At 36.3% G+C, this 27,691-nt stretch overlaps 1 protein-coding gene across 1 annotated transcript; it reads right to left on the minus strand.

Moving 5' to 3' along the window:
- SNRPC (small nuclear ribonucleoprotein polypeptide C) lies at positions 1-25,826 on the minus strand. Its single transcript, XM_074311219.1, has 6 exons — positions 25,729-25,826; positions 20,468-20,510; positions 18,532-18,640; positions 11,767-11,856; positions 2,014-2,118; positions 1-606 (listed from the first exon to the last, which is right to left on the minus strand). Exons 1-6 carry the CDS (start codon positions 25,734-25,736, stop codon positions 482-484), a joined length of 480 nt encoding a protein of 159 aa, XP_074167320.1. The 5' UTR covers positions 25,737-25,826; the 3' UTR covers positions 1-481.
- Between the last annotated feature and the right edge of the window lie 1,865 nt (positions 25,827-27,691).

Consider the following 27,691-nt stretch of genomic DNA (forward strand, 5'->3'; position numbering starts at 1 on the left):
TGATGAAGAAAGTGTGTTTTTATTTATTCTTTGAGTCGATAAAAGGCCTACAAGTGCTAGATTTACAAAGCATATAATACATAAGGAACTTTTGTCTAGGGGGGAGACCCCTAGGAAAATGTTCTACAGCTAAGGGATAAGAATCTAAGGGGGGAAAATACAGTGAAATGAGAATATGAACTAAACATTGAAGTTGGAGAGTCACATATGGAATTCTTCATCTTGCAGCAACAAAATTCATTGGAAAAAAAAACCCTCTATAGCTAAAACAGTCAATACTTTTATTTTTACACATCACAATATAAATGTAAGCTGCATTTCTGTCCAACTGCTCCCTTTCAAACGGTTTCTTCTTTGACAGAAGTGAGAGCAAGTCTTCCTTGCCATGCTGTTGGGAAACACCCCAGAGGTGCAGCACCATGGTGTTTGGGTGGAGTAGAACAAGGAATAAAAAATGACATGAATGGATTTCCCTTTATTCTTATCTGTCTGGGCGAGTCATTCCTGGTCGAGTGGGCACCATCATGGGCCGAGCAGGAGGTCTCATCATTGGGGGTCCAGGCATCATAGGCATATGGCCTCCCATGGGAGGCCTCATCCCAGGAGCTACAAAAACAAAAGTACAATAAGAAGTCAGTTATGAGAGCCAATCTAGATTGCTATTTACTCTCTTTCACGTTGTTCAGCTATTACATGTTTAAAAAAGCATACATAGAGGAAATGTGCAAAATCATCCTGTCTTTAAATCATGGATGACCCAATGATAGGGCAAACCTATTAACAGACTACTTTGGGGGGAAAAAACCTGTCTCCTTTTAAGAAGGCACCAGTGATGATAATTCTCCAAATTACCTTCATTTTCCTCACACTGGGGAAATGCACAGTTAAGTCACATCAACTCTTTAAAGTCTGTAGGATCTCATGTAACCAGAGGCTATTTCACTGTTATGAATGTGAACAGAAAACAGCAGTTAATTCGGGCACCAAAGGTTAGTGTGCAATTTGAGGGAAACAGTGAGTATGTTATGATAAGAACTTGTTAATACAGCTCATAGCCACACAAGAGACTATGATATAATAAAACTCTTTGGCAATTGTAACCAATAAGGTTTATAAAATGTTTCTATCATTATGTAAACTAAGCAAATTAGCATGGATTCCACTGTCCTAAGGCTTGACTATAAAATTGAAAGAATACAAAAGAAATGGGTAATGGGCAAGACTTGGTATCTATAATTTATCTAATGGTGTACTAAACGTTGCCAAAAGTCATGATTTTAGAAAATCAGTATGGTATAACTGGAAGTGCACTGGACTTAAGAGCCCAAAGATCTACATTCAGGTAACAACTTGGCCACGCTGGCTATGTAATCCAGAATAAGGCAATGTGACTGTCCCTCGGTTTCTCACTTATAAAAGGGAACATGCCCAGAATACCTACTTTATAAGACAGTTATGATGAAAAAGTGCTTTTTATATCTTAAAGCATTAGATAAATGTGAACTATTTTGTTGAAACTATGGATTAATTACACATTGTACCAATGATAAGTATGAGAATGAGATGCAAAATGATCCTTCAATGCCATTGCCTATAAATGGTTTGATCCTTAATCAGAAAGTGGCCTGGCCTCTTTAGTTGACAGGAACTGATGAGTTATATTGAAAAGCTACTCCAAATTGCAGTAACCAAGTTGGTTATACAAATAATTGTCTATACATCCTTAATAATAATAATAGTCTTATTGTAAATAGGGTCAGAAATTGAGGAGGAAGAAAGGAAGGAGTATGTGTTGAAAAATCTAGAAAAGAAGTCAGAACCAGGTAATAGTGTTGCTTTATTTGAAATGAAAGCATAAAGTCATTTGGCACCTTCCTACCTACACTGAGAATCATCAAGCAACAAACTTCATTACTTCTTTAATAGGATTCATTAGAAATTATTTCACTAGAAAGACAATGGCAAAGGTTCCTATTTAATTTTCTTGGGGGAGCAAAAGAGTTTCAAACTTACCAGGTCCCACAGGCATCATTCCAGGAGGAGGGGGGCCCATCATAGGCATCATAGGGGGCCCTCCCATATGCGGTGCTGGCATCATACCAGGTCGAGGAGGTCCCGCTAAAAGAAAGCATCCATCCTGGGGTTAGGAGTGTTAACATATATAAAATGTGTACTTCTAAGCCTACGGGCAAATAGGTTATTATTTTTTCCAATAGCATTTTATTTTTCCAAATACTATTTCTAAAGATAGTTTTCAACATTCATTTTTGTAAAACTTTTGTATTCTAAATTTTTCTCCCTCCCCAAGACAGCAAGAAATCTAATATTGGTTTAAAAAAAAGGGAGAAAAAAACACGAGAAAGAAAAAAAATCAAATGAACAAAAAGATGAAAATACTATGCTTCGATCCACATTGAGTCTTCATAGTTCTCTCTGGATAGGATGGCCTTTTCAATCCCAAGTCTAGTGGAAATATCTTACATCACCACATTGTAGAGAAGAACTAAGTCTATCACAATTCCTCCTCACATAATCTTGTTATTGTGTACAGTTTTCTCTTAGTTCTACTCATTTTATTCAGCATCAGTTCATGTTCTTATAAACATACTAACATTCTTCAACAAAAGCTTATAACAGTTTTTCTCCACTGCTTTACAACAGTATGCTATAAAACTCATAATTATATGGCTAAACACATGAAATGGCCATTGAATACAAGGGCCTGACTCAAGTTAAATCCTTTTCAGATCAACATTCTCCAAGGGAATTTTATTCAAAGAAAGCAATGGTAATTTTTACAGAATTCAAGAGCTGAAGAGGAACTAAAGAAAATAGTATTTCTAAATTCAGAAAAATTACTTTAAGATACTCTTTAAAAGGCAATTTAAATACATTAAAAACTCCACACAGAATTCTATTTTAGTCAGGTTTAGTTTCTTAAAATCTTACTGTATCATTCACTCAACATAGCCGAAAGGTTTGTTTTTTTGTATTTCTTGACAATCTCACCAGCTTATTTTCTAGTCTTTATCATTCTTGATTTATAATTTCCAGAAATGCCATAAATACATTGCTTTCCCCTACTCTCATTACTTTTAAGTTAATGCTATCTCCCTAGGATACTTTCCCATTATAACTTGTATACAGCTCTTTGCACATTGTCTGCTCTTTTAGACAGTGAATTCTTTGTAAGCAGGAAGTTTTGTTTTGGTTTGGAGAGGGGAGTTGTTTTATGTTTTTTTTGTTGTTGTTGTTCTGGTTTTTTTGTTGTTGTTTGTTTTTTGCCTTTCTTTGTATACCTAGGGCTTATTGCACTGTGTGCACATAATAAAAACTTAATAAATTTTTGTTAATAGAATGTCCCCCCCACCCCACCCCACCGCCCCCGGAGGCAATTGGGGTTAAGTGACTTGCCCGGGGTCACATAGCTAGGAAGTGTTAAGTATCTGAGGCCACATTTGAACTCGGGTCCTCCTGACTTCAGGGCTGGTATTCTAACCACCGCACCACATAGCTGCCCTGTTAATAGAATATTTTCAGTAACTGTTTATGATGTCAAGATGTTAGGAGATAATTCTGCTTTTCAGAGCCAATGTCCAGCAAACAAGCTGTGTCCTGAGCATGGCATAACAACAATCCTTTGTATTTATCTCCCAGATGATCTTTGCAAAGCAAAATCCCAGAATTATTTTAAGCCCTGCTATAAATCAAAACTATAACATTGTTGCTGTTACCTCTCAATGTCAGGACTACAACTCACTGTGTAGCCAAAGATATTTAAGTATTTAGATCAGCCTATACTAAAGCTGGGTTTTCTCCTTCTCCTCTCCATCCCTACTCCCTATTAGGAAGGGTGCGTTTAGTAAGGACACAGGTGTCCTTGATTGCAAGTCATTTCCCCCATTTTGAAACTAAACTTTTATTTGATTCCTGACTCACCAGTCTCTAGCCTAATTTGTTCAGGTACCACAACTCACAAATAAGAAGTTGATTCCATCCAGTTAACATTAATTGGTATCAGAAGAGGGAATGGACATAGAACTAGATCATTAGACTCTACAGTACTAGTGGGAACAGACTAGGTACCACCAGAGATTTATTTTTTTGGAATCCAACCACCTCCTCGTCTGCTGAGTCCTCTGCCCTTGTTCCTCCTCCAATCTCTAAGTTCTCCATTTTTTGTGAGGAAAACTCCAGGGCCCTTCAATAATCCAACTAGTCTCGGGTCTCTGGTAAATATATCCTTTCCTCTAACCAACTCTTCCTGCTTGCTCCATTTTGCTCTACTCACCACAGGCCAGGAGATTCTTTCTTGTTTTGTTCAGTCCTCCTTTAGACTAAGAAAGTGTTAGCTCCATGCCTCTGTTGAACTGGTTAAATTAGAATTATAATTGTGTACTTTGTAAAATTTGTGTCTGTGTCTTGTCATTTTGTGTGTGTATCTTTTGTTAAATATAAAATGTCTGTGTTACAAGCTAGATTATGTTACCTTGAAAGATTTAAAATGCAGTCTTCAAGATTTAAAATGCAGCTAACCAGAAAAACTTCTAAGGCTGTAGTCAGAGAGCTTAGAACATTGGGAAGGATTAATGAACTTTCATAGTTGAAGCAGTTGTCCCAGTAAAGTGAGACTAATTCCCATGTTAGGGTTTCCTTAGGAGATTAGGTAAGAGGGAAAAAAGTCACATAAACAAAATTTATAGAATTACTAAAAACATCTTAACAGATTCAGGAGTCTGAAGAGTAATCATTTTAACATTGCAGGGGAGAACTTTTGAGATTTGAAACTCATTCCCTTCTGAAATATCTTAGTAAATTTCGGGGTACTACTCTGTAGAATTTGTTTTAAGAAAAAATAAAGATCAAATTTTATAAAAGTTAAAAGTAAATGGCAAGATTAATAGCTTCACAATTTGGAACTATGCTCAAAAAGTTATCAAACTATGCATACCCTTTGATTCAGCAGTGTTGCTACTGGGCTTATATCCCAAAGAGATATTAAAGAAGGGAAAGGGACTTGTATGTGCAAAAATGTTTGTGGCAGCCCTTTTTGTAGTGACTAGAAACTGGAAAATGAATGGATGCCCATCAATTGGAGAATGGCTGAATATGTTGTGGTATATGAATGCTACGGAATATTGTTGTTCTGTAAGAAATGACCAGCAGGATGAATACAGAGAGGCTTGGACTTACATGAACTGATGCTAAGTGAAATGAGCAGAACCAGGAGATCATTATAAACTTCAACAACAATACTGTGTGAGGATGTATTCTGATGGAAGTGGATACGTTCAGGAATGAGAAGATCCAATTCAGTTCCAACTGATTAGTGAAGAACAGGACCAGCTACACCCAGAGAAGGAACACTAGGAAATGAATGTGGACTGTTTCCATTTTTGTTTTTCTTTCCAGGTTATATTTACCTCTCTAAATCTGATTTTTCTTGTGCAAAAAGAGAACTGTATAAATATGTATACATATATTCTATTTAATATATACTTTAACATGTTTAACATGTATGAGATTGCCTGCCATCTAGGGAAGGGGCTGGAGAAAAGGAAGGGAAAAGTTGGAACAGAAGTGATTGCAAGTGACAATGCTGAAAAATTACCCATGCATATGTTTTGTCAACAAAAAGCTATAATAAATAAAAAAAGGAAAAAAAAAAGATTAGCTTCATTCTAGGGTGATGAAGGAAGTCAGCTAGTTAGGAAGTCATCCTAAAATGAAAAAAGGTAAAAAAAATTAGGTATTTCATGGCAATGTCTTGTTAATCCTTTCTTAACATTTCTGACCATGAAAAGAGAAAAGATTGTTTAAACCAAAAAAGACTCCTGTGATTTCTCCAGGTCAAGAGAGGTTAATCCCTCCCATCCCAGATCAGACTCCCAAATGTGTGTTGGAAAAATGCTGGAAAATTGTGGGGAAATTTGAACTACATTCTGTCCCTCCAGACTTTCAATTCATTACCCAGGGCCCCTCGGGTGATGAGTTGGTAAAACCCCAACAGCTTACTGGCAATGGTACCAATGGCTGCATGCCTCTGGGCATCCTTCAGCCCACTCCTCTAAGCAGGCCTAAGGGCATCATCCTGGTAGAGTACATTCTACCCATCCTGTTCCAGTAGTACTTGGCCCCACAACTATAGCTTTGGGAGGGGGGATTAGGCCCCACTGCCAGCCCTTTGCCCTGCAAACCAGAACTGCCACCAATGGGAAGGTCCTGACACCAGCCACTCCAAGTCCTAGGATTTCCATTCTGCAGCTAGTCCCCTCTGCTATATCTTATAAAAAAGTCAGTGTCTCCAGTGGAGGCCCAGACCATGGTAGGCTCTACCCAGCTGCTGCCTAGTTAAGTCCCGATGCCTCTTGGCAGTAACAGTATGAAATGTGAGTCAGCTAGATTTTGCCCTTAGTAAGCCCACCTCTCTGTTCTGGTTGCAGAAATATATTAGTTGTACTGATCTGTAAAGAGAAACATAATAATGGCACCTGTTTCCTAGGGTTATTGTAAGATCAAAATAATGATTGTAAAGTGCACTATATTATTATTTCTTTACTTAAAAGTACTTGTTCCACACATGATAACTCTAAAGTGTTTTAAAATACAACACATAAAATTAATGACTTTTTATAGGGATAATATGGAAATACAATCGATTATTTTTACTTCTAAATTTTCTTATATTATAAAATTTGAGAGACTACTGTAATAAAAATGATGTTAAACAAAAAAAATTTTTTTTCCTTTTTAAATTGGATGATGTTAAAACATGAATTAGGCTTTTAAAAAGATGTGATTACAAACAGATTTTTGAAAACTTAAATATTTAATGAGGTATACTTTGTTATAGAGCAGATAATATATACTAACTTTTCATTTGAAATTCTTACCTATTATGAATTATGAATTATATAGGGTGATTTAAACGTGTAGCTTCAGTATATTAGTGATAAGTCAATTATCAGGTAATTGTATGTGTCTAAAACCCTAGACTATGGATAATTTTAATTTAAAAGTAAAAGATAAAATTAAACGTTAACTGTTAGGGAATCATCAGAAAAGATATCTAAGCCCTTCGTGAAAGGGCTATTTAAGATAAAAAATTTTAGAACTGTGATTTACTAATGTTTAAGCTTTAATTATAGGAATAGTTATCTGAATTGTTTTGAAGACAATAGTATAAAATGGCATGTGTTAACTGCTAATGGTGGATATCTGTGCCTGGGAAAAGTTTTAGGGATGACCTAGGTAGGATTCTCCTGATGCTATTTTTTTGCTGAAAAGGAAAATCCTGGTCCCTGTTGTTAACATCCTGTGACTACATAATGAGTCAGATATGACTCATGCCTGGAATCAAATAGTTCTTCTCCCTGTTTTGACATATGACACTATTATAACTATGAATTCTTTTCCTTTTATCTATAAACATTTATTATTATTTATTTATTAATATTTATATAAATATTTGATTATATCTATAATCAAGAAGTTTTGTGGGGCCAGCTAGGTGGCGCAGTGGATAGAGCACCAGCCCTGAATTCAGGAGGACCCGAGTTCAAATCTGGTCTCAGACACTTAACACTTCCTAGCTGTGTGACCCTGGGCAAATCACTTAACCCTAGACTTAAGGAAAAAAAAAAAAGAAAGAAGTTTTGTAAGTACAATATTAAATCTATTAAATAATATATTGATCTCCAAATTACTATAATAGAATACAAGTATGAACATTTCACAATTTTAACCTTTATCAAATTATAATGTAGGGATAATATCCTCCTAAAGGAGAAATGACAAAACAAAATAATAAGACAAAAATGTAATATAAAAGTTTTCTAAATAAATGGAATAATAAATTTTGATAAAAGCAACAGGAGTATTCTTTTCTCTAAGAATTATATGTATATGATTGACTTTCAAAATTTACCTATCATGGAAATTCAGGTCTTGAGTATGTTTTGGCAATAAATTCTGAAAATAGGATTTTACATGTCAACTATATTGATAATGGCAATAAAGTATCCAATAATTTTAAAGGTTCATTTTGCAGTTTAGACTCTTATGAATATTTAAAATATTCTTATATCAGGTACAGAATTAGGTAAGGATAAGTTTCAAAAGTGAAGAGCCCAATTTAAATGGTATTAACAAAATTATTTAGGAACCTCTAGTTTTGAAACCAGAGAAGCAGAATCTCTTTTACAACTGCCCTGAGGACAAACATAATGTCCAAGGGAAGATATCCACAAATCATATCTAACTACATGGGACATCTGGGGCTCAAAATGTGCTGGTTAAATGGATACTGAGAATGGATTACTAGGACACAAGGCAATTTGATGTTAATTAATATTGGTGATAATTATTCTATTGCTTTGGTCTTTCAAGATGTTTATGTTTAAATTTTTTTGGTTACCTTGCCTTCTCAAAACTAGTCTGTTGTGAGTCTTCTAAGTAGTTTCATCTGTCCCTGATGATATAATGTAATTATGCAATTATGGGAACTGTGAGAAAAATTTTATTTCATTGTTTGGACCTAGCCCTATGTGGCTGGGAAACTGGATCATCTTTATGTACTGTTTAAAGACTCTTAATTAAGGACCTATGTTAATCCTAACTCAGATTCAAAGATGGATACAAAGAACTTTCTCTCAGGACCTCCTACTAGGTTCTTCTGACTAGTCCCACAGCTGCCAGACTTGTAAGTGTGTTCTCCTGGACACGTATAAAGAAAGACCCTGCTTCTGAGTGGTTGGTAGAACCCTCCAAGAACCTCAAAGTTCACCTAGTACAGATACAGAAGCAGCTGACATCCAGATTAAGATAGCTATTCCAAAATTCCGAATGAGGACTAAGTATATGTTCTAATTTTTTTCCTCTTTCCTTTTGTTATGTGTCCAGACACCAAGGCCTTGATTCCAGTGTGTTAGCATTGTCTCTCACTATATTCTTCCTCTCCCCTTTCCTGCTTGCAAATGATGATTAGCAATGATATCTGGGACACAGTTTCCCAATAGATCCCTTTAAGAAACTGACTTCCTAGAATAAAAATGTTTATCTGGCCCAACTGGCTTCTTGTGGAATCTTGGTTTATACCTGCCTCTCCTTTACTGGCTAGAGGGGTAGGGATTCTTTCAAACCACCTAACTTTATCAAGATATTAGGAAATACCCTGTTTTCCAGAACTAAGGTCCAGCAAACAAGCTGTACTCTGAGTTTGGCATAACAACAACCCTTTGTGCTTAAATCCTGCAAAAAAATTGGGATATTAATTCAGTGTTGATGCAGTTTAAACTAATCTAATCATTCTGAAGAACAATTTGAAACAATGTGTAAAGAGCTATAAATGTATGCATACCCTTGGACCCAAAACTTACTATAACTATTATGTCTGTTGTTCCAAAAATAATGAAAGAAATGAGAAATGAAGCTACTGTACAAAAATATTTATAGCAAATCTTTTTTTGTGGTGGTAAGAATGGAAATCAAAGGGATATTCATCAATTGGGAATGGTTGAACAAGCTATAGTATGTGATTGTGATGGAATATTACTCTACTACAATAAATGGCAAGCAGAAAAAAACTGTGAAGACATATGAACTAATATCAAGTGAAGTGAGCAGAATCAGAATAATGTACATGCATACAATATTGTAAGGATGGTTAATTGTGAAAGACATAGCTATTCTGATCAAGACAATGATTCAACACATTTTCAAAAGAACCATGATGAAAGATACTATAATATGGAAATATGTTTTGCATGACTTCACACATATAATTGATATTAAATTGTTTGTCTTCTAAAAAGAGGAGGGGAAAGAGGGAAGGAGAGAATTTGGAGCTCAAAATTTCTTAAAATGAGTGTTAATATTTTATATGTAATTAGGAAATAGTTAACAAATAAAAATGGTTTAAAAATATGTATAGATAATTGTAGCTGACTTTTATATAGGACATGAATGTTTGTGAAACATTTTATATACACTATCTCATTTAATCCTCACAACAAACATCTCTATGAAGTAGATCTTAAAATATTATCCCCACTTATAAGATAGCTTGCCTCAGAACCAGAAATCCTTATAGTTCAAGTGCCACCTCTGTGACCTTGGACAAGTCACTTAAAACTAGCACTTTTCTAAGACGATAAATTATAGAGGTGATGCTCTATATGGATAGAACTCTGCTTCCCCAAGAACTCCTTATACCCATGAAATCAAAGGTCCAATTTTGATTATATAAAATTGAAAAGTTTCTACAAAAGAAAAGGATTCTTCAGTACAAAAATATTTATAATTACTTTTTATTATAGCAAAGAATAATAAACAGAGGGGTTCCCTATCAGTTGACAAATGACTAAAACAATGATAGATCTCTGAACTACCTCATAGAGGTGGTTGTGAGGATTAAATGAGACAATTAATTTTGTAAGAATAATTCAGAATATTGAATAATTTTGTCATTTTATTACTTAGATTCTTAACCTTTTCTGTGTCATGAACCCCTTCTCAGATGTTTTTAAATATGTACAATAAAACATAAAGAATTACAAAGGAAATTGATTATATTGAAAGTTAATCAAAATTATTTTTTAAAAAGTTTATAGACCCCAAGTTTATAAACCCCTGGTTTAGGTTCTTAAACTTTTCTCCACAGACTATACTGGTAGGTCCAAAGAACCTTTATAAACTATGTATCCTAACTTAACACTGTGTGAGAGTAGGGGTGATAATGATGGAGAATAAAAATTATTCTCTAACAAGAGTATCTTTTAGTCTATCTACTGTAGTTGAGGAAAGGAAAGCAGGTCTGCTATCTCCCCAGTATTAAATTGTACTTGCTAAGTTTCTTTTTTCTTTTTTTAATTATAATAGCTTTTTATTTATGAAACATATGCATGGGTAATTTTTCAACACTGACCTTTGCAAAAACCTTCTGTTCCAACTTTTCCCCTCCTTCCTCCCACCCTCTCCCCAATACATGATAAATATGTTAATTATATGTTAGATCCTATACATACACACACACACACACACACACACAAACACACACAATTTATACAGTTATCTTGCTGTATAAGAAAAAAATGGATTTGAGAAAGAAAAAATCCTGAGGAGGAAAATAAAAATGCAAGCAAAAAAATAACAGAAAGAGCGTAAATGCTATGTTGTGGTCCACACTCATTTCCCACAGTTCTCTCTCTAGGTATAGCTAACTCTCTTCATTACTAAACAAGTGGAAGTGGTCTGAATCATTTCATTGTTGAAGAGAGCCACATCCATCAGAACTGATCATCATATAATTTTGTTGTTGCCATGTATAATGATTTCCTGGTTCTGCTCATTTCACTTAGCATCAATTCATGTAAGTCTCTCCAGGCTTCTCTGAAATCATCCTGCTGGCATTTCTTACAGAACAATAATATTCCATAACATTCATATAGCAGTTGGTAAGTGTAATTAAGTGTAAATCCTCCATGCTGACTTTTTTATCTGAATCAGCCTATAGACATAGAACCACTGGTGGTACCTGCTATAATCCAGTAATCAAAAGTTAACTGTTGAAATGGTCACAATAATAATTTTCCTATTAAAACTATTCTCTATTATTATCCATCCATTCGCCAAACATTTATTGAACACTAATTTTAAGGTAAAGTTCATTTTTAATAAAATCTAAGAGAATATTATGCTCTAAATTCCAAACAAACAAATGCAAAAAAAAAAAAAAAAAAAAATCAAAAACAAAAATTTTAAACTTACGGAGACTAGGAGGAGGTGGGATCATAGCCCCTCCTGGTGGAGGAGCAGAGAATGGAGTGGGAGGAATTTTTCCTTGCTGAAATGCAGCCGCTTTGGAGGGAAAAAAGAAAAAAGAAAAGAAACATAAATAAGAATTTTAGATGTAATTTTTATATCCTGTTTTTTAAAAATAAATACTTTAAAAACATTTCAGTAACAATCATATTATATGTCAGGTATTAAGTGTTTACAGTTCTGAACCCTGAGGATAGAAGGAAAGGCAAAAATATAGCCCTTCTTAAGGAGCATATACTTTTTTTTTAAATAATGCTTTTTATTTTCAAAACATATGCATAGTTTTCAACATTCACCCTTGCAAAACCTTGTGTTCCATTTTTTCTCCCTCCCTTCCTGACACTCCCTCCCTTAGAAGATAAGTAATCTAATATATGTTAAACATGTGCAATTCTTCTATACATATTTCCACAATTGTCATGCTGCACAAGAAAAATCAGATTAAAAAGAGAAAAAAAAAGAGAAAGAAAACAAAATACAAGCAAACAACAACACCACAAGTGAAAGTACTACGTTGTGATCCACATTCAGTCCCCCCATCATCCTCTCTCTGGGTACAGATGGCTCTCTTCATCACAAGACCATTGATACTGGCCTGAATCACCTAGCTGTTTAAAAGACTCACATTCATCAGATCTGATCATCGTATAATCTTACTATTTCTGTGTACAATGTTCTCATGGTTCTACTCACTTCACTTATCATCACTTCATGTGAGTCTCTACATGCCTCTCTGAAATTATCCTGCTGATATTTTCTTAGAGAACAATAATATTCCATAACATTTATATATCATAATTTATCTAACCCTTCTCCAACTGATGGGCATCCACTCAATTTCTAGTTCCTTGCCACTACAAAAAAGAGCTGCTACAAACATTTTTGCACATGTGGGTCCTCTCCTTTTTTTATGATCTCTTTGGGATACAGGTCCAGTAGAGACACTGCTGGATCAAGGGGTATGCATAGTTTGAAGCCCTATGGGCATAATTCCATATTGAGGAACATAACCTGTAAATACTTAGGTACATAGAAGATCTATGATGAGCATATAAAGCTAATTTGAAAGAATTAGGAAAAGCCTCCTGCAGAAGGTGGAGTATAACCTAAGCCTTGAAGAAATCTAGCAAAGAAGGAGGAAAAGCACTCCAGATGTAGGATAGCCATCAGAGGGAGATGGTATACTGTTTTGAAGAAACCTGTAATTTGGTCAGTGAAACTAGATGGCAGAATAGAGCAGGATATTAAGGAGGAATGGTAGGGAAGGGGTAGGCTATTTATGGCTTTGAATTCCAAATAGAGGAATTTACATTTGATTCTGAAGATGAAAGGGAGCCACTGGAAATTCTTAAGCAGAGGGGTGACCCGGCCAAACCTATTCTGCAAGGAAATCATCTAAGCATCAGAGTGGAGGATGACCTAGAGGCTTCAAGCAAGGAAACCAATTAGAAGTCTCAAGGCTGATAAAGTTGGTTAGGGGATGAACTAGATTATAGATGAAAAAGAAGAGAAAAGGGAATATGTATAAGATATATAGATATTGTGAAGGTAGAAAAAAGGTTTAGAAGTGAACTGGATATGTAAGGTGAGTGATGAGTCTACAATGACAATAAGGTCACAGGCTGGGGTATTGGAAGGCTGATAATGCCTTCAATAGTTATAGATAAATTGGGAACGGTCTGATAGGTGAGCTGAGTTCTCTTTGCTGTTCTTAGGATGCCCAAAACAAAAGGCAGCTGCACATGTATGACTGTAGCTCAGCAAAAACTTGAGGTCTATATTACAGATCTGGGAATCTTCAACAAAGAGATGGAAATTGCATCCAGGGGAACTGGTGAGAGTACCAAACAGGAAAGAATAGAGTAAAAAGAGAAGGAAATCCAGGACAGAGATGGGGGAAGATGCCCATGGTTAGTGAGATGTCAAAACAGCAAAGCAGATTGAGAAGTAACTGTTAGACAGGAAGAAAAATAAGAAAGAATAGTGTCACACAAACTTAAGAGTGTATCCAAGAAGGAGGTAATCAAATGTGTCAAATGCTGTAAAAAAGTCAAGGAGGATGAAGATTGAGAAAAGGCCATTAGATTTGCCAAATAAAAGATCACTGGAAAGTTTGGAGAGAATAGCTTTAATTGAATGAAGAGGTTGGAAGTTAGGCTGCAGAAAGTTAAGAAGAGAGAGTATATATGTGTAGGTGATATTGGAGGTCAGGGAAAGGGGAAGGAGTAAAGATGTGGAGGTACCTATTGTAGATTGATTTCTTAAGGAGTTTAGCCACAAAAGGGAAGAGAGATATAGGATGCTAATGGGGAAAGAGAGTTAGAAAAGTTAGAGTTTTTCAAGGATGGGGGAGATTGACATGTTTTAAGGCAGTGCAGAGAAAAAAAAACAATAGGGAGAGATTGAAGATTAGTGACAGAGTATGAATACTAAAACGTTAGAGAAGTAAGGATGAAATGAGATCAAGGGTAATGTTGGGAGGAAGGGGTTACCTTGGCTAAGAGAAGGATGACCTCTTTATCTGAAACCAGAAGAAAGTAGTAAAGGAAAGCATCTGACTAATGTGAGAAGGCTGAGAAAGTAGAGGGTATCCAGTTCAAACTTGAAGGATGCTCATTTTATGCATCTCAAGTTTTTTAGGATTAAACTGGTTCAACTTTACCAGCAAAATCAGAATCATACATCACCTCTTTTAGCTGGCATTGAAAGCTTTATAGCCTGCCACCTTTCCTACTTAATGCTCCCCTCTCTACCTTCTGTTATCCAGCTCCACTGACCAATTTACAAACTTCTTGAAAATAACATACTATCTCCTTCCCTGGGCTATTCCACACTTTGAGTGCTTTCCCTCCTCACCTCTTTCCTGGTTTCCCTCAAGACTTAGCTCAAACTCCACCTTTCGCAGGAGGTTTTTCCTAGTTGTATCAAGTGGTTTGCTGGTTCAAATTTACCAGTAAAAATATAATGGGCTTATCTATCTAGCTTACTTACTTTGATACATGGCACTTTCATCACTGAATCATATTATATATCCAGTACTTAAACTAATTTGCAATGTCATCAAATTAGCCTATTACCCTCAGTGATGAAGATGGCAATCCAACCAAGTATACCTTTGCTGTTCTACTTTTGTCCATGGTCTCCTCTAAATTTATCATAGGGGTTCCACCCAATGCACTAAAGGGCATCACATCTCCAGAATATCAGGTCCATAAACATCTATTAACTATAACCCATCGTCTTTAAACATATCTGATTTGTGATATTAGGAGTCCAAGTATACTGGTTCTATTGTTTTCGATGGTAAAAACAGTCTCTTATAGCATCACTGTGTATCTTGAAATAACTTTGCCAGGCTGGAGGCAGATCTAACAAATTGCTAGATCCTGAAAAGAAGTCAGCTCTAAAACACATGTTCAGTTTTGTGGCAGGTTTAAACTTTAAGCCATTTTAAAGAAACAGTACATGAAGCAAATGTATCGGCCCTTCTATGAAACTTCACTACGTAAAAGTTTCTTACTGCAAACCAATATCACCATATGACACAAATGGCTCCAGGGAAATCATAAACAGGCTGAAAGAAGAACACGGATAAAATGAAAAAATGTTTCTATTTGTTTTTTAATATAGTCAACTATGGTCTTTCTCAGATACACATTAATTTAACTCAGCCTTGAATCCAAATTCCAAATCTAATTCTGGAAAGTGATTGGGGTCATTCCAATTCAGCTAAAAAGAGTATTTATCAAGGCAAGTGCCTATGTGCCAAGCATAAATCATAAGGGTAAAAATATGACAGGTTCTGTCCTCAAAAAAATCACAATCCAATGGGGTAAGAGAGTTTTAAGGGAGTAATTAGGATGTGAATACAAATAAGTATGATACATGGAAGGATTACTGAGGACAAAAGGGAGTTACCAAATATTCTAAGAAAATCAAGAGCAAGAGATCATTTTTAGCAGAAGAGAAATGAGAAGACTCCACAAAGGTGGTAGCTAAGCTGAGTTTTGAAGCAATAAAAGTGTTTCAAGAGAGAGATTTGGAATCTCTGCCAAAATGGAGGTCAATTAGGATAGAATATGATCAGCTATCAGCTAGTAGTCTAGTCCAGCTAAAACAAGAAGTATTATAAGGGGAGAAGAAAAATAATACTGAAAAGACAGAGTAAAGTCATACTGTGGCTGGCTTTAAATGCTACACAAAAGAGTTTATATTTTAACCTAATAGCAGTAAGGAGCTACTGAGGGTTCTTGGGCAATAGGCTACTGTAGTCAGAGTTGTACATTGCTTACTCTGTTGGGGGAAGGGAGAAAAACTTAGAACACAAAGTTTTACAAAATGAATTTTGTTTTTCCAAATACACGTAAAAATAGTTTTCAACATTTATTTTTATAAGACTTCGTAGTATAAATTTTTCTCCCTTTTTTTCCTTACCTCCTCCCTCTCCAAGACAGCAAGCAATTTGATATATAAATATATTAAACACATTTCTATATTTGTCATGTTGTACAAGAAAAACCAGGCTTTAGCTGTACCAGATCTAAAATTATATTATAAAGCAGCGGTTACCAAAACCAATTGATATTGGTTAAGAAATAGACTAGTTGATCAGTGAAATAGGTTAGGTTCAAAGGACAAAACAGTCAATAACTTTAATAATCTAGAGTTTGATAAACCCAAAGACCCCAGCTTTTGAGATATGAACTCACTATTTGACAAAAACTGCTGGGAAAATTGGAAATTATTATGGCAGAAACTAGGCATTGACCCATACTTAACACCGTACACCAAAATAAGGTTAAAATGGGTTCAAGATCTAAGCATAAAGAACGAGATTATAAATAAATTAGAAGAACACAGGATAGTTTACCTCTCAGAACTGTGGAAGAGGAAGGAATTTATGATCACAGAAGAACTAGAGATCATTATTATTCACAAAATAGAAAATTTTGAGTATATCAAATTGAACAGTTTTTGTAACAAACAAAACTAATGGAGACAAGATTAGAAGGGAAGCAATAAATTGAGAAAACATTTTTATAATCAAAGGTTCTGATAAAGGCCTCATTTCCAAAATATATAGAAAATTGACTCTAATTTATAAGAAATGAAGCCATTCTCCAATTGATAAATGGTCAAAGGATATGAACAGACAATTCTCAGACAAAGAAATTGAAACTATTTCTAGCCATATGAAAAGATGCTCCAGGTCATTATTAATCAGAGAAATACAAATTAAGACCACTCTGAGATACCACTACACACATGTGAGATTGGCTAGAATGACAGGGAAAGATAATGCAGAATGTTGGAGGGGATGTGGGAAAACTGGGACACTGATGGTGGAATTGTGAATACATCCAGCCATTCTGGAGAGCAATTTGGAATTATGCTCAAAGTTATCGGACTGTGCATACTCTTTGATCCAGCAGTGTTACACCTGGGTTTATATCCCAAAGAGATTTTAAAGAAGGGAAAGGGACCTGTATGTGCAAGAATGTTTGTGGCAACCCTCTTTTTAGTGGCTAGAAACTGGAAACTGAGTAGATGCCCATCAACTGGAGAATGGCTGAATAAGTTGTGGTATATGAATATTATGGAATAATATTGTTCTGTAAGAAATGACCAGCAGGATGATTTCAGAAAGGCCGGGAGAGACTTACGAACTGATGCTGAGTGAAATGAGCAGGACTAGGAGATCGTTGTATACTTCAACAACAATACTATATGATGATCAATACTGATGGGTGTGGCCCTCTTCAACAATGAGATAAACCAAAGCAGTTCCAACAGAGCAGTAATGAATTGAACCAGCTACACCCAGTGAAAGAAAGATCTCAGCAAGTTTTATCACCATAATTAACTAAACAATTTATTTACACAACCTTAAGAATCAGAAAAATACTCTTTATCCATTTGTTAAGTCTTGCCAATTTTACCTCAACATCTCTCCCATCAATCCCCTTCTCCTCATTCACATGATTACCCTATTTCTGGACCTCTAACTTTAAATATTGCAATAGCCTCCTAACTGCCTTCCCTGACTCAAATATCTCCCTTTTCCAATTCCAAAATACAGAGCTGCCAAACTGATATTCCTAAAGCAAAGCTCTGAACATGTCAATCTCCTCCTTTTAAAAACTCCCTACTTAATACTAGGATCATTTCTTGGCATTTAAAGTCCTTTACTAAGTAACTTCTTACACACTATTTTGCAAGTTTATTACACATTATGCCTTCACTTATTCTTCAGCCTAGCCAAAATGACCTTATTCTTCCTATTCCTATTTCTATTTTCTGCAAAGGCTTCCTCCAAGTCCCTCCCTCCATACCTTTAAAGTTTTGCCTCCTCACCACTATTCCTTAGAATTTTCAGCTTCTTTCAAATTCAACTTTAAATATAAAATCTTCTGGCACCTCTTAGCCCACTACTGCTAGATCTGCTCTAAAAATTACTTTGTATTTATTTATTTACTAAGTGTGTATTTTGTATTTACTTATATGTAAACATGTTATTTCTCTCAAAAGAAAACAAGATCCTTAAAGGTAAAGATTGTTTTTTTTATCCCAAGGGCTCAGAACAAAGTAGGCGCTTAATAAATGCTTGTTAATTGAGTAACAATGAGACTACCCCCAATACCACAGATGTAGCCAGGTATTGGCAGAAGGAAGGCACCAGCTGACCAGAGGGAACAAGAGATGAGTCCTTACTGGTTTTATCGATCAGGCTCTGAGCTTGCTCTTCCATCCATTTTTGATAATAATCTTTCACATTCTCTTTGTGTTTCCTACCACTGCAATGTGTCTTTCGTACAGATGGCTGCGAAATAAAAGAGATATCAGGTTGAAATTTGCCACACCAAAATTTTAACAAAAGCAAAACCAAAAATAATATAAAGTCCGACCATTACAAGACACCTATCTTGGAAGTACCTCTCCAAGGGATCACTTTTTTAAACTCATATACATGCAGCACAGCGACCCAGTGCCAAAAGCTTCTGTGCCCAATATATTCTCTAAAGGACCAAATTTGTTATTTTAAATATATAAAAATATCAGAAATCCCAATGCACCAATTATATAGGTCACATAGTCTATCAAATATAATACACCAAATATTCCCACAGTCTAAACGAAATACTAGAAGCACTGCACCCCAATTTGCCTTCCAAGTTCCCACAGCATCATAGCCAACAGATAAAGCTGTCAGAGAATCTCAAAATACAAAAATGACGCTAAGGTATTGAAGGAAAAAGCCAACTTTTCAGTAAATGCTAAAACATTAAAATACTGTTCACCTAAACACAAGTTATATTAGATGCCACAAGGTAACAGAAAAGATTACCCTAAGTAAGAAAAGCAAGCCTATGGAAATGTCCCCAAAGTCAGAAGATAAAAATGTTACAGAACTGAACTGTTTTAAGCCCATCTGTGGGAGCTGCTCCTGAAACTTGGCAATTGTTCAGTATCTCAAATGGACCATTTAAAAATAACAATATTGCAAAAGTTTCTAACCCTTTCCTGGAGAACTACTTTTTATTTCTGTGAAGGCATGGGATAACTAGAAGATAAGTAGCTATGTGAATATAGACCATGAAAATTTTCAAGAAAGAATATTGCCAGCTGCAGCCAGCCTGAAGATCTACCAGATATGGTTTAAGATCTATTGGCAGATCTTAATTTTCTCAGTGGGAATCTCAATATAACAATATTATAAGAATACTTACAATCAATCTCTATACGGGCAATTACTGCATATTTTACAATGCCATCAATAATGAAATATAACACAATATATCTAACCAGAAGCATTTCCAAAACTGAAGGATTAGAATACAGCAAGTAAAGACTAATAATATAGAAATAGTTGGATGTGTTCTGGTGTCTTATTTAAAAAGGTGTTCACTTTATATCCTAGCTCAGCTGGGAGGAAGACAGAAAATAAAGATCTCTCTGATACGATTAGTTTTATAATATACAAACTAGAGTCCTTGGCTTCATTATTTCTAAAATAAATTAACTTGCAAGGCAACTTCTAAGGCTCTAAGTTTGTGGAATCAAACAAAAACATGATTAATAGTTTAAAGTAATTGCTATACTATTCATAAAACAGCTTCTCCCAATTTTTTCCTTGTCACAAAAACCACACTTGTGAAATACAACTTTTGGTCTCACACAAGAGAATTCTGCCTATTGAAAGACCACTTTAGCTGCACAAACATTGGAGTAGATACTTAAGAGAAAATAAAATCTTTACTAAAGGAAAATCCAGACTGATTTTCTCCAAAGCAACAATCACAGTTTACATCTATGTAACACTTTGCAGTTTACAAGCTACTTTCCTCACAACTCTGTGAGGGTAGTACAAGTGAATTTAATGGATGAGGAAACTGAAGCCCAAAAAGGGGGGAAATGCTTACCAAGGGCTTCTCAGCTACTAATTGGTATGAATCAGGTTTTGGGTATCTAGGCTTCCTATCTCCAAGTTCAGTGCAACTTCATGAGCAACACTGTAACTCAAAGGCCTGAAAAGTTAGGAATACTAAGACTACAACATGGTGGGGAGGGCAGCACACTTTGTGCAAAAATATTTACTTTGCATCATCCCATGGTGTACAAACTACAGCACACGAGCAACACTACTTACAGAGTCATGGGTGAGGTACGTATCGCAGTAGTCACAGTAAAATCTGTGGGGGAGAAGGAGAGAGATGGCCACCACCATGTTAACAATATTAAGTTGCTTTAACTCAGCTAAAGGGGTCGGAGCTGGTATAATCACCTGAACAGCAACGCCAGGCAGTTCAGCAAATTCTGACTGAAAACAAAACTTTTGAGACAAACTTGTTTTCATTTTCCTTTTTCTAGTTCAATTTAAATATTAAAAAAAAAAAAAAGCACCTCCTATGAGTAAACTGTTACAAAGATGAAACAAGAAGATAGTCCCTGCCTATGAGGAGTTTATAGTCTAGGGAGGTAAGAGGAAACCCTGTGGAGATGTAGTTTTCACTAATAAAGACGACACAACATAGATTGTGATGGGGACAAAGGAGAGATCTAGACAAAGAATCCTTGCAAAAATTGTAGGGGACTTCCAGCTGAGGGAAATCATGGTGGATCATGTGTTATCTGACTTGAGTCCTGAAGAGGACTTTAATTCCCTACCTGAGGAGCAGCACTCTTCTTCTTGCCCACTGTGAAGCAAAAGGGAAGAGGAAAAAAGGACAGGGAGGAGGGGGATGAGAAGGGAAAAGGATGTGGAAGATAAAGAAGGGAAAGAATGAAAGGAAAGAGAGAGGGAGGGCAAAGGAGGAAGAAAGGAAGAGAGGCAGGAAGAGTAGGAAACTTCATTTCCTTTTTTGACAAGGTTATTAAACTGGCAAATCAGGAAATAGTGTATAGTTTGGCAAAGCATTTGATAAAAATCACTTGTAATGTTCTTGTGGAAAGTTGGGGATGTGGGTTAGACCAGTATGCTCCAAAGTGGGAGTTATGGCTTGACAATCAAGGAGAATGTGAACAACTAAAGGGTAGGAAAATAGGTTGGATCTCACTCCCCCAACTATAATCAACATGGGCATCTGTCCAACACAGCCACACCTATCACCCATAGTAGTCCAATACTCCCCCACTCCCCCAACTTCCACAGCTGTACAAACTCCCAACCTTTCCCAATGTGAGTCCAACATTAGCCCTTCAGGGCAGTTAGTTATAACCTAACTCAGATCTGGGCACCTATAACTATAGCTGCATTGGGGAAGTCCCACTTTTCTCAGCATAGGTCCACCACCACCTCCATCTCCCCCATATATTTGGAAAATAATTTTACTGATAGGGGTGCATAATCAAAAACTTTGGAGACCATTTGGCTACACAATAATACAATAGCTTCAGAACAATTGAATAGCTATATCTAAAGAACAGTCATTAATGAATGATTCAATATCAACCTGGAAAGAGGTTTTATTTATTCATAAATTCAACAAGCATTTATTAAGTGCCTAATATATGCAAGGGTCTAGAACACAAAGATATAAACAATATAGCCCTTGCCCTTGAAGAGCTTACAGTCTATTGAAGGGAAGAAACATGCATATACAAATCTAAATACAAAACATATACAAAGTAATCTCCTGGGAAAATAATAATCAGAAGCATTTGGACAATCTTCTTGTAAGAGGTGACATTTGAGCTGAATTTTTATTCAAATGAGGAATTCTGAGAAGCAGAGGTGAGAAATGGGGTAGTGCTTTCCACACATGGGTGACAGTCTGTTTAAGGCATAAATGTGAGAAAAGAAATGCCATGAACAAAGAAACCCCATGCAGGTCAGTGTGGTTTAATGCAGGGTATGCCAAAGAATAAGGTGAAATAAATCTGGAAAGATAGGCAGAAACCAAACACAAGAGTCTTTATTTTTTGTCTTAGAACCAAGAGTTTTTCAAGAATTCCAACTGTCAGTTAATTACAGTGATATGATTAAAGATTTTAAGCCCTTAGTACCTGGTGAGTCACGTCTTATTTTGCAGGATATTAAGATGAATAAACTTTAATCTGTTTAATCAGTTTGGGATTTTTGTTTTGTTTTGTTTTCAAGTTTGTATGTTTAAAATTTAATTATAAATTTTTAAAGATTTTTTAAATTCGATGAAGAAAATAATTTGTAATTATGAAACCTTTGAATTTTCATACAAGTTTAATGAATAAAATCATTTATAATTAAAAAAAAAAAGAACCAAGAGTTCTTAACCTTTTTTGTATTGTAGATGCCTTTGTTAGTCTGGTGAAATGTTGTCTGTTGCCTAAATTCACAATTGAAGGAAATGTAAATTTCAATTAAAGGTTAATTAAAATAATGCTGTACTTTTTTTTCACTCCAAGTTCACAGTCCCTCTAAAATCTAGCCACATACTCATTTGGATTTGTGATAAGAACCCTTAGGAGCTTTTTGAGCAATGATGTCTGTTTGATGATGACATCAATTTAGCAGCCATAGAGGATGAACTGGAGAAGAAAAAGACTAGAGAATGGGTGACCAATTAGAAGGACCAGGCTAGATCAGGTACTATGTTTGAACAAGGGTAATGGCTTTGATAAGCATAGAAGAGAAAACTGTTATGGAGATAAAATAAACCTTACTTGGCAACTGATTGGATATGAAGGGTAAACAACATGGAACAGGTAAAGATGGAATGTTTGCAAACCTGGATAACTTGAAGGATGATATTCTAAGCAAAAAGAAGGAAGTGGGAGAGAAATGTGAGATTTTTGGGAAGGGAATTATTTCCTTTTTGGACGTGCTGAGTTTGAAAAACCAGTAAGATATCAAGTTAGAGAAATCCAATAGGCAGTATGTAATATGGGAATGGAATTCAGAAAAAAGAGAGACTGGATATATAGATTTCAGAATTATTTGCATAGTAGTAGTTGAATACATACCAGCTAAAAGACCCACAAAAAAAAATAAAAAAAAATAAAAGACCCACAAAAAGAACATAGAAGGAAAAGGAACCAAGATGGAGCCTTCAGATACATTTACACACAGCAGATAGGATAAGGATGATGATTCCTCAAAGAAGATTAAGAAGAAAGTAAAAAATTAGTAAGAACTAGGAGAAAGCAGTATTATTAAAAACCCAGAGGAGAAAAGATGTGTGTCAACAATGTCAGATGCTTTAAAAAAAAATCAACAAAGATAAGAATTAAAGACCATTGGATTTTGAAATTTTCACCAGAATTGAAAAGTGAATACAAGATGAGAAAGTAGAGGCAATGAATGCAAGGCAGCTTTTTTTTTTTTTTTTCCCCTAGGAGTTTGGCTGTGAAAAAGGAAAGCATAACTAAATAATTTGAGGTAATGGTAGAATTCACTGAAGTTTTTTAAGGATAGGGGAAGATCTGGTCATCTTTGGAGGTAGCAGGAAGGAAGTCAGTGGATAAAGAAAGAAATTACTGAGAGAGAGGACAGAATGATTAAAATGGAAACTTCTGAAGGAAAAATGACGAATTGAACCAGAAATGAAAGGGTTGATATATTCAAGGAGAAGGACTTCCTCCAAATCTGTTAGAAGGAACAAGAAAGTGGTAGATGATGTATAGAATTGGGAAGAGAGAGGCAGCAATAAATGGTCTCAATTTTTTCACTTAAGTATATTTGATGAAGTCCTCTGGTGAAAGAAGAGAAAGTTGCTGTAGAAGTTGAAGGGGACCAGGAAAGAAAGTTAAAGAAAAGGATTGGCATGTAATTTGAAGGCTCAGTGGAGACTACAACAGACCCAATCAGAATAGCCATATAATTTCCTCTTTCAAAGTTCAAACTCATGCATAAAAACAAAGATGGGAGGAGGGAAGAATAAAGTATAAAGTTGAATGAGTTAACTTAAGAGTTAAGATTTTGAAGGAAGTTAAGATGCAGATGCAGAAAAATTCAGAGAGATAGAGTAACAAGGTTGTAAGGAAGATAAAGATTTGGAAGGGATTAAGTAGGGGGAGATATGGAATGAAGGTATGGTCAGATAAATGCAAGTATTATGTACAGTTGGTGGTGGAACATTGTGAGTGATGATGACATTACTAACTTTCCTCATGTACTTCATTTAAATCATATGAGGTCTTTCAGAGGGTTATACAAGCATCCTTAGTCCTCTGCAGCTTAATACTTTTGTTAATGGCTTTGGACAAAAGTATAAATGGCATGTTTTATAAACTTTGCAGATGACACAAAGGAAGGAAGGATAACTTAAAGCATTGGAAGACAAGAGTTTGGATCCAAAAATATTTTTGTATAGAATGTAAAGCCAAATCAAATCAAATCGTTTTAAATAGTGAAAAATGTAGTCTCTTACTCCTTTCACCTCTGCCTTTTAGAATCCCTGTTCCTTCCACATTCAGCTCATGCACCTAATTAATTTTGTTTCTACTTCCCTTCCTCCCCCAAAATCCTCGTTCTACTTTGTATATCCCCAAATATGTGCATATGTCTGCCCAACAGAATGTAAACTCCTTGAAGTTAGGGATGAATTCACACTTTGGCTTTTTAACAGGCATTTAAATGTTCAATGTTGGATTGGAAAATTCAGCTTCACAGATACAAGATGGAGAGGCGTAATTAAACCAGTAATTCCTCTGAAAAACACCCGGGCTGGGGGAATCTCGGTGGACTGCCAATAAATGAACGAGTCCACGTTCAGAGGGGGTAAAACATCTAGGGCTAGAGTGGTGGTCTTTTTCTCTCATGTCACATTCATGTAACACCCAAGCTCTTCAAGGGGAAAAAAGCATTCGGGATATGGGTAGGTTCTTTTAGGGAACTGGGGGAATGACTTAACAAGGAATGGGACGGCCATCTTTCAAGTGCATAACGGACTACCGAGAAATCGATTTGCGGTCTTTGGTCCCAGGGGTCAGAAATAGGATGGATGTAGAAGTTTCAAAGAAACGAATTCATCCTCGATTGGGAATAAAATAAAATAAAAATCTTTCTAACAATTATAAAGCCAGACAGAGAAACTGAATGGACCGCCTCAGGAGGTGGTTGAGTTCTTTCCCATTTGGTCTTCCAAAGCAAGAACGTCCGCAGGTTCTTTGTCCGATGTAACGGGGACTTATGGTCACGTTTGGGCCAGATTCTCAGGCGGGTCGGAGAGACGCTGGGGTGGGGGTGAGGGCGAGTCCGGTGACAAAGAGGGGGAGGGGAAGAGAGGGATGCGGGGAGAGATGGAAGCAATAGGAAAAGATGGGGAGGGGAGAAGGAATGAAGGAGGTTGAAGGGCCTTTCTTTGGAGCACGCCCTGCTTCTCTCTTTCCCCCACCCTCTCTCGGGCAGACCCGGGAGCCCCACCCCCGTCCGAGCCCACCCCCGCCCCCGCACGGAGCCCCGGCGCGCCCTCCTCTCGGCCTCCCCCTCACTTGGGCATGGTGCTCCGCGGTCCGTTGATCGTACCGATCCGCGCCGAGCCACCGGAAGTGACGTCTGGGTAGCGCCGAAAGTGATGCTCTAAGGCTGCGTCTCCCCTCCTCACCCCCACTCGCTCGCTTCCTCCATTGCCGTCGTCCAATCACCGGCCGACGCGGCTGGAGTTACCTCCTCATTGGTTGTTGTCCCTTTGGTCCTGCGAGGAGGGAAAGAGAGTGAGAATGAGAGGAAGATAGAAAGAGAGATTCAATCACTCCTCTCCCTCCTCTTTTTCTTTTCCATCTAGGGCTACAGGAACGTGCAGAGTCCAAAATGGTTTCCAGATTTTCGACTGCTTCCTTTAAAAAATTATCTTGTTCTTTCATTATTTTTATTTAAATTTATTATTTATTTTCATTTAATTAGGCTTCACAGACCCACTACCGCCACTCCTCTTGTTCTAACTTCCTTTCAAAACTCAACTCTAGCTTCCTCTACTATAGAAAACCTTGATTTCTCCTAACTGATAATGTAAAAAATTTCTTTTTGTTTCTTTTGTTCTATTTTGTTTATCCTTGCATATGTGCATGCTTTTCCTCGGATGGAATGTAAGTTCCTGGAAAGCAAGGAGTTTTATTTTTATCTTGGTAACCTTGACACCTGTCAGGAGGAGAAATGCCTGTTTATTGATTAATGGAGGGAATAGGAAGGAATGAGAATCGCTCACTGCGGCAAATAGAGGGGGTTGGAACTGAGAAGGACAAAGGTCTCTGTTTTTAAAGAAAGTGAGAATGGGCAGTGGTATCAGGGACGCTGTGTGGGTAAAAAGATGGAGCTGCCAGGGACGACTTCCATCTTCTAGTTAAGCATAATGAGAACAGGAGTTCAACTGCTAGAACACATGCAATAACCTAGAAAAGAAAGAATCAGGGAATTAGTGAGGGAAGGAAGGAAGGGAGGGAGGAAGGAAGGAAAGAGGGAAGGAAGGGAAGAAGGGAGGGAGGAGGGAGGGAGGGATGGAGGGAGAAAAGAAGGAAGGAAGGAAGAATGGGTGAATGAATGAATGAAAAAAAAATTAAGCTGTTACTAAATGCAACACACAGTGCACCTGGGCGTGGAAATAGAAAAGCAGGAGAATCCTTGCTCTAACTATGCTTATATACTTTTTGAAGAAACAATGTATATCCATATAGGTTGTGTTTATGTGTGTGTATACACATAAGTTCCATTCCACATGGTATAGGGAGCTTCTGGTGAGAAGTTTCTTAAACCTTAAAAGCCCTGACTCCTCGACTCCTCAATTTAGAGGAGTCCCACAGGTTTTTGTGGGGAGATATGATTGATGATGAACCCCGGAGGAGACTAAGAAGCAGAAAGCAGACAAGTAAAAGGAGAATCAGGAGAGAGAACAGTATCATGAAAACACAGAAAGGAGAGAATATTGAGCAAGTCAAATGTTACAGAGAAATAAAGAATTATGATTAAAACAAGGATATCAGATTTGGCAATTAAGGGATCATTGGATCAGTAAGAGAATGGTTTCAATTGAACAATTAGAATATGAGCAAGTAAAAGGATGAAAGGGTCACATTAGATATTATAAAAAAAATATTGGCCTCAGATTGAGGCATTTAGGGAGAAAGAGCTTAGAAATTTATTGTCCCACCTACATCATTGTAGTTTAGAATTGAGCCTTACAGTCTTTTGCAAAATTCTTAAAGATACCATTCATAGATATCAAAGCAGCTTCATTTCATTATTTACTTCCTTGGGCCTCTCCATCCCAACTGCAAAGGATGATGAAGATTGTTCCAGTTTTAAATGATTCCATTTCCTTTTGTATATTGTAAAGCAACTCAGATCTTTATTTTAAAACAAACCATGGTTCAATATTAGGAAAACTATTAGCATAATTGACTACATCAATAACTAAATTAATTAAAAAAAAAAAACAAAAAACATGGGGCAGCTAGGTGG

Source organism: Sminthopsis crassicaudata, chromosome 4 (genome assembly GCF_048593235.1).
Source record: "Sminthopsis crassicaudata isolate SCR6 chromosome 4, ASM4859323v1, whole genome shotgun sequence".
In the NCBI taxonomy this organism is placed as follows: domain Eukaryota; kingdom Metazoa; phylum Chordata; class Mammalia; order Dasyuromorphia; family Dasyuridae; genus Sminthopsis; species Sminthopsis crassicaudata.

Excerpts from the sequence above, each read along its gene's own strand:
- SNRPC (XM_074311219.1), bottom strand. Across the intron at positions 18,641-20,467 it reads CGTACCTCACCCATGACTCT|CCATCTGTACGAAAGACACA; the intron begins GTAAGTAGTGTT and ends TTTATTTCGCAG. Across the intron at positions 11,857-18,531 it reads GAGCCTGATCGATAAAACCA|CGGCTGCATTTCAGCAAGGA; the intron begins GTAAGGACTCAT and ends TTCCCTCCAAAG.